The sequence below is a fragment of the Aplysia californica genome, unplaced genomic scaffold (assembly GCF_000002075.1).
Source record: "Aplysia californica isolate F4 #8 unplaced genomic scaffold, AplCal3.0 scaffold00014, whole genome shotgun sequence".
NCBI lineage: Eukaryota > Metazoa > Mollusca > Gastropoda > Aplysiida > Aplysiidae > Aplysia > Aplysia californica.
This window is the reverse complement of record NW_004797284.1, coordinates 1,134,859-1,142,959: the sequence shown is the minus strand read 5'-3', so window position 1 is coordinate 1,142,959 and position 8,101 is coordinate 1,134,859. Positions and strand designations below refer to the sequence as shown.

The following is an 8,101-nucleotide window of genomic DNA, read 5'->3' as shown; positions in this document are numbered from 1 at the left end:
TTATTATTATTATTATTATTACCATTGTTATTCTTCTTCTTATTCTTCTTTTTCTTCTTATTCTTCTTATTATTATCATGCTGTCCAGCCATAGGAGTCGCCAATTGTGTAAGTTGTTATTGGAAAGTGATAATGGGATAAAAGACATTTTGAGCTCTCCCCATTCACAATTTACTTGAACTTTTACACCCTTTTGGGGTCTTCACTTCTTGTTGGGCTACATTTGGGTCAGTGTGACGTCATTGCCTTTGACGCTTTCAACTTTTTTATAAGGAAAAGGAAAGCAATCATGTAAAGTTGTAGCCTACTGAGTACGAACGCCACTCAGGGATTTCTGAATGTGGTTTCTGGGGGAGGAGTGAAAGGATTCTCTTGGTGTGTTTTTGTTGGTGTTGTTGTTGTTGTTATTTTGTGTCCTCCCAATAAATGATATCTTTTATCTTTTAATAGGCGAGTGCTTCCACTCTATTTTTCAGGGCACACTCGAACATTGAGGGACAGATGTTTGTGAAATGGCACTACTAAACTTAAGAATAATATTCATCGTCGAGGAATCTAACTGGCTTTCGCGTGCAAGGTGGGAGTGAGGGAGGGGGGGGGTTATAAAGATTAAATCAATGACAGTGGGTGGTTGGCGGGTGCTTTGGTATGGTTTACTCCTTTTTTCCTATCAAACATATAGTCCCTATCTCTCCTCCTCACTTTTCGTGTTTGTTATTCTCTTGTAACACCTCTAATATTTGACATTTGTTTGACCTACTTGTGTTGCGAGTGCCGTAAAACTCTTACGAAAACAAACAAGTGGCTCATTATCCCATTCTTGTAGACACGTAACGTGTCGGTATTACAGAACGAATATTCCGATATGATTTCAATCTCTATAGAATGGGTCTTAATTAGAGATGTTTCAACTTCTCGTACACGTCAGAGTGTTCCTCACTTTATAAAGTACTTCACTAGTACACACATAATGATGAATACAAAACAGGCTTGCAAGTTTTCTTAAACATTCAGTTTGCTGTGTACGTGTAGGCTTGTTTCAGGACAATTTTCTGGTCAGCTTTTCTTTGTATGCACTGCTAATGTAATAAATCATAAGTTCCTCTGGTGTTCTTTAAATATCTAAAGAGCCTCAAAAACTCAAATAATTCTTGACGTGATAATAACAGTGTAGACGATGACGAAAACAACAGTAACAACAGAAGAAAAACAAACAATGATAGCGACACCGCTACCGCCGCCACCTCGCATAGGAGCAAAAACAACAACAAGAATAACACCAACAAGGATAACGATAACAGTATAAAGTAAGTTTCATGCAAAACAATGAAGATAGCGTATTATCTTTGATGACAGTAACAACAGCAGCACAAACAAAGACAACAAAGACAAGAAATAAACACATGTAGGAGAACAGACATCAAATTATAAATAAGGTACAATGAATAAACGAAAACATGTCACACTTCTGTAACACATTTTTATTTTAATGCTTAATAACACAATCATTACTGTTTCAGAACTTTAGACATAGTAAGCTTAAGTGTAAAGAGGCTTGATCTCCGAGAGGTTGAAAAACAAAGTCAAAAGAGGCAATGGAGGAAGCATTGTACAGGTCGATAAAGGTATCACCAAACTTGCATGCTCACATCCCTGCACTTCAGTGCTATATTATAATGACAATCAAACGTTTCTTTATTACATTATGATAACATTCTTCTTGTTTTATGGAAAACAGAAAATCGAAAAATTCACACCATATAACTAAAAACAGTAATTTAGATATTAATGTTTTTGAGTTTCTGGTCAAGAAGGGGTGGGGGGAGGGGAAGGGGGTGTGGTCACATTCACTTTTTGATGAGATTTCATCAGAAAGGAATTAGAACAACACCCTCTGTAACTGATACATTTTCATTGTAAAGAAATTAGTGTTACATCCGCTTATGCCAGTCGTGAGCAGGTGATTTGAGTGAACAATTTGAAAATAAACTTTGAAATGGAAAATAAGTAAATCATCATAGTATGCTTGCACAAATCTACAAATTGAACTTGGGTGACTTTTAACTTGCAAAGTAAACAAACATTCTTAGAAGTTCGAGACGTGTTCAGCTGAATACTGGAAGGTTTCCAAAATTAAAAGTAATGAATGTAAACGCGAACACTTTGAACCTACCAGCACTGATTCACGTTGTTTTTTAGTCTGCAGATACAGTAATAATTTGGGAAACGGTGATCAAATGTACAGTTGCAACCATGGCTGCTTGATTCGACAAAGAAAAGAAACTACAATATAACGTGACATGTGTACACGTATGGCAAATTAAAACTTTGCTGTAAAAATATTCTAAAATAAGAATATTGTTTAAAACATGCAATGCATTCTCGTTCTTGTAGGATATTAGAAGCTGTGGGTTCCTTTAGCGGACAAAACTGACGAGGTAAGCGCAACCAACACCTTTCTCTCAGAGAAACACGACCACACAGGTTTTTACAAACGTTTCAAGAAAAACGTCACACAGGAAATGAGGTTATAGAAGATTCCATTAGTTTATTCTTTTGGTGAGTATACTTGATGACTCTAAAAGTGTACTAACACTAGAGGTCAGTCTATGTTTCTCACCAAATTCAAGCCATCTGCAATAACAACAGCAGCAGCAACAACAACAACAACAATGACAATAACAACAACAACAACAGAATCAACAACGACAACCAAAACAACAATAACAGAAACAATGTCGGGTTAATCGATCCTCTCTCTTACCATTTCACATTTAAATTTTTGCATTCTTAGAAGGGAAATATTCACGTTAGATAAGTTATTTTCCAGTAGCATTTTTAGCAATGTGTTTTGGTGGAACCAGTGTCAACATGGTCAGTTCTGTTCTGGGACCTGATTTGCGCTACAAACAGAAACAGTACAAGGACAGAGCGAAGGGAAGTCAGTTGAATTAGATGCTTTCGTGATATCAGGTTATTATTACTCTTGAGGCTACAGGGATATTCACTAACCATCTTTGAGCTGATTATACGCCCTACGTAAAGTAGTTCCTTGTTGGACTTATCTATACTCCAGATCGGTTCACATGGTGTTAGAGTTCAATTCAGTTATCACAAACAGGAATCAAACCTTTTTTTTTTCAGGATAAACTAACTCTTGATCATGTACGTGTATTTCCCGAAAAGTCTAGTAATGTAGATTATAGGATAATCCAATGAGCACTTGATTTTCCTAAACATTTCTGCTTGTTCATATATAAAGTGTCAGATTGCGTAGATTTATTGACAAATTGCATCTCTCGAATTTTAGAAAAAGAAAAGAAGAAGGTTTACAGCTTGTATGTAACGCTATCACACTTAGATTAACTTTGAACAACATACGCTTGTATTTTCGAGTAGTCAGATGTCATGAAAATGTTCTATCCCTTGGGCCGTTTAGGTTATTTGCAACCGCATCTGTGCCCAGAGACAGCCTCAAACAACAAGAGAAAACATTAACTAATTATATAGTCTCCACTTTAAAACCCTCATAGAGTTGAACGGCCTCGTGGCAATGCATTACACCTTACAATATATCACTGTGCTGATTTACAGTGAAAAAAGCCAGCTTTAAAACAAAATTTGAAAGGACATGAAAGGTGACAGAGATAAACACGCATGCATATAAAATAATCTGTTCATTGTCATTTCAATCCATTCAGAGAACAAAGAAACAGAAAAGACAGTCTCGCAGTATCCAGTGTAGAAAAACAAAGTAACGTTAGCATGGTAAATGCAACTTCACACGTCGTGGTTAAAAAATCAGAGGTATCTTTCCCAACTTCTGTAAAGTCGATGAATGATGAAAGGAAAAAGGATCCTTTAAAGAAGAAGTACCCAAAAGAAAATTTATTATCAAATTTTAGTTGAAAAATTCAGTGTTGTTTGGTTTTTCAAAGGTTCTTTTCAAAAATTGATATGACAAAGTCTTTCTGAAAACAAAATGTAGATGTTATTTGTGCTGGTAATGCCACTGGCTATCGTATTGAAATTAATCACAATGTCTGTGAGCACAATGAGAAAGAAAAATTTTGAAATTCATTTGCTCAATGTTTTTGGATTATCAGTCTCGCACACTCTATACATTTCTTAGAAATAAATATTTTCTTCCATCCTAGAACATCTCATTCCTCCTGTTTGATAAACATCGAGACCTTAATAATCAAAAGGACTGCCGAAGAGTTATATCAGAGTAGAAACAATTCGCTGTTATAGGCAAGCAAATTTTGGATCCTTTAAAGAACAGACAAAGAGAATACACATATCGAAATAATAGTTCAATAATTTAAATAATATATTTTCTGAATAGTCCACCATTAGAGAAAGTAACGAATTCACAGTTAAAATCGACAGCCAAAGTCTCTTCAGATACACACAATATTACTCCATTTGAACATTCAAAGCAGCAAAGTTCAACATAAACGCAAAGTAGCATGCGGCAGACATTCAATTAAAATGTGAACCACATAGTTATTAAATTTATCAAATTGTGTACATATACGTGATATTAGAATTAAATGAATTCATTCATAAATTTATCAATGCACAACATGATTTATACATAGATTCATCGCCGCACCAGCTTGAGATAAACAGTTTCTCTGCAAATTTCCAGGCAATGAACTCAATAGAACACCAGTACGATGAAGGGTGAGATAATTTACAATGCTATGACGTAATGAAGTCCACACGAGGCCAACATAAAGAGGCCAAGAAGTCTTTCATCCTTGTCAAACTCGAGCTAAAGATAATAAAAAGTGTGATTTTGTCACAAAGTCTTTGAAGGTACCTCACTACCCCATCCTTCTCATGTGAAAAAAATAACAAAAACAAAAACAAAAGCATGAACAGATCGTGAATGGCGCAGTCCGTCCCTCCAATAACACTTTGCAGACCGCTCCAACCGTCAGAGACGTCAGGGCAGAGTCTACGTGAAGAAAACAGCTATCATTAGCCTGTTCTGTTTCCAAGGCAGCCGATTATTATGACCAACAGCTACATTCTGGAACTGACTGTTGGTGTTATTCTAGAGAACCCAAGCTCTGGACCAGACAAGTGCAGTTTGAAATATTGTCCATCGCCAATATTTTCCCATCACAAACATGTAATAATAATTGTACGAACGTGAAGAGAGGTCAATTCATATTATGTTTAATTTACCGCTTGGTACATGGTGAGCTCTTGAGCTGAATTAATTCCGTTGTATACCGCTTTTGAAAAAATGCGTAACTTCATAAAATGACAAAAAGTTTTGACCTTTTCCATGACAGAAATACACTTGAAAAAGACATACTTTCCTTCCCCTCACATCATTGAATAACATTATACTCTCTGTTAGTCTTAGTTTAATTTTTAGGTCTTAGAAGATACTTTTTCTAATACTGAAATAAGAAATCAAATGATATTTCTGTATTTATCAATATCTATCTATAGGATGCCTAGCGGGAAAATGCAAATAATATATGACCAAATTATATTTAGATATTGAATTGCACTCTTGCATTCTGCTTGGAAGGAGAAGAGCTTAAAAATCATGACTTAGAGGCCCATGAGAAATCAATGTTCGGAAAAATTGGAGCTGGTGAAGAAGAAAAAGAGCCAAAACAAAGCTGGGGTGTTGGTTTCGGGGAGTATACATGACGCTTGGGATGCTGGTTCATCGGACGGTTTAATATCGATTGACCGGGCAGGGAAGCTGGAGTCCCAGAGAATTAGATTAATCTGGTGCCGATATGGCGCACCCACCCAACTGCCCTAGAACTGGTTCTCACTCTATTGTGTAGCGTGCCCCTCAGTTCAGAGTGGTCAAATTATGCGGCTATCTTTCCCTTCCCTTTGTCCCACAGTTTACTCGCTTTATGTTTGTCTGCTTTATAAAATTTTGGTTTGCTGAATTGAAGTGTTGTTTGAGTTTTCGAAGTCTAAGTCAAAGAAAATGAACGAATATGGGTCGACCAGTTGAAGAGGCACATCTATGTATTCAGAATATCTAGTTAATGCCTTTGGGGTTTTCAAGTCTAACTGACACAGATGTTTTTAGATACGACCGTGTTTCGGCAGCTTGGGAATGAAATAACTGATCACAGATGAAGATCAACTTTTAAAAATTTCGCAAGTATTCCTAGCCTTAAATAATTCAGTGTCATTAACAAACCAACCCCCAACTTCACATTCGTACTATTAAAACTGACATATGCTGACCCTTGGGACGAAAGCTTTAAACAAGATCAGCGCGATATTCTGCAGGTCTAGAAGGCTCATTTCTATCTGGTGTTCCAATCCTAACACTGATTTTTTTCGGCTGCCTTAATGGAGAACAGTGGCGAACTCCCTGAGCATCTGAGCCAGCCCGTTCGGAAGTGGCCTGGCTTTCTGATGTTCCCTCCGTCTGGCTGATAGCACACACTAGCAGATAAATACTATCAGATAGCAGACAATTCCATATAGCAGACACTGCCAAATGGACACTATCAGATAGCAGACGCTACCAGACAGTAGCTACTACAAGGTAACAGACTCTTCTACTGAATTGCTGACACTGTCATAGCAGCTACTGCAAAGTAGCAGACACTACCAGGTGGTCGACTCTAATAGATAGATACTACCAGACAGACCCTGCATGATAGCAGACACCACCACTACCAGAGAGCAAATACTACGAGAACAGAGCAGATCCTACAAGAAGCTCAGTTCCCTGCTGAGACCGAGCGGGTCTGGCAACTTGCCAGCTAGGCTGTGACTGCTACTGCTGCTGCTGGCGCCCACACTGCTGTGATCTTCTGGGGCGAGTGATGTGGAGGAGGAGGCTGTCGGGAAGGACGAGTGTGCCGGAGAAGGATAGGGCTGAGGTGTATGTCAAACGGCAGCGCCGTTACCGACCGTGGCGTACTGGCAAGCGGACAGGGTGGGTGGCTGGCGGGGTGGCATCGACGGGTAGGAGAAGGGGGAAGAGTGAGCCTTGGCTTTGAGGCGGAGCGCGGCGATACTGTTAGAACACTGATCACGGTTGTAGATGTAAGGCGGCGCGGGGGGCCCGTAGGGGCAGGGGGCTCCAGGGGAGTTCATGCTACTGGCAACGCCCCCAGTGCCCATCATGGGAGAGTTGATGCTGCTTATGGGACCCGGGGAAGAGGAAAAGCCTCCCAGAGGCTGGGTAGAGACCACTGAGGACAAATGAGGGTTCACCGGGCTGTTCATGTTCATGTTCAGGCCCCAGGGGAACGTCTTGGAGCTCAGTGGAGACGGTACTTTGGTCGCCCAGTTCTGGTAGGGGTAGCCTGTGTAGAGGCCATCGTCGAAGGGTGGCTGCATCAGGCCGTTAAACTGAGGTCCGAATCCCGTCTTGAACGTTTCCATATTGCGTTCTCGCTTGCGCCACTTGGCCCGGCGGTTTTTGAACCAAACCTGCAGGCGGAACAAAATACAACATGATTGCAAAGAAATTGATGAGAGGTTTGTCTTTAATTTTTCCTCGAAGAAGCTTTGATTTAGTTTGATGATGTGGACGTATTGCATAACATTTTATCCCCCCCCCAAACCCCTTTTCTCCACCCGATAAAAGGAAAAAGAAAAAGAAAAAAAAAACAACTGTCGGGCCAACAAAAACAAAAAAAAAGAAATAAAATAAACATATCGAAAATTTTCTTGGGCCAAGACAGCAGCCAAACATTATTGTTCCATAGAAGGATAGAATGAATTAATGTTGCGTTGCCAATAAAAACATACAGTAAATGTATTAGATGTTGCAACGTAAGACTTCACTTTTCAGATTCGGTATTGTACCGACAATGCAAATACAATAGATCGGAATTCATTCAGTTCACATCACGTGAGAAATCAAGTAAAATTAACCAAGGAATCGGACTCTCCCGACATTGTTCCATGATTAGAAAGGAAACCTGTGGATTTGCTTAATCGCAATTACTGTTCCAACTCAAAGGAACTCCATGGCCGGGTGAGATTAACTCTAAGAGATAATATTTATGGTTGGGATTATTGCGAAGTACGTCACGGGGTGATCCGCTCTTTGTAGAAACAAGAAGGGAAAAAGAGAGAGGGGGGG

At 39.1% G+C, this 8,101-nt stretch overlaps 1 protein-coding gene across 3 annotated transcripts in view; it reads right to left on the bottom strand.

Moving 5' to 3' along the window:
- Positions 1-1,464: 1,464 nt before the first annotated feature.
- LOC101864192 (pituitary homeobox x) overlaps positions 1,465-8,101 on the bottom strand; it is a 131,225-nt gene continuing 124,588 nt past the window's right edge. For all 3 annotated transcript variants that reach the window (XM_013084949.2, XM_005090211.3, XM_005090212.3), the window contains one exon: positions 1,465-7,443. In XM_013084949.2, coding sequence (XP_012940403.1) covers positions 6,895-7,443 — 549 coding nt within the window. In that variant the 3' untranslated portion in view covers positions 1,465-6,894. The remainder of the gene's footprint in view (positions 7,444-8,101) is intronic.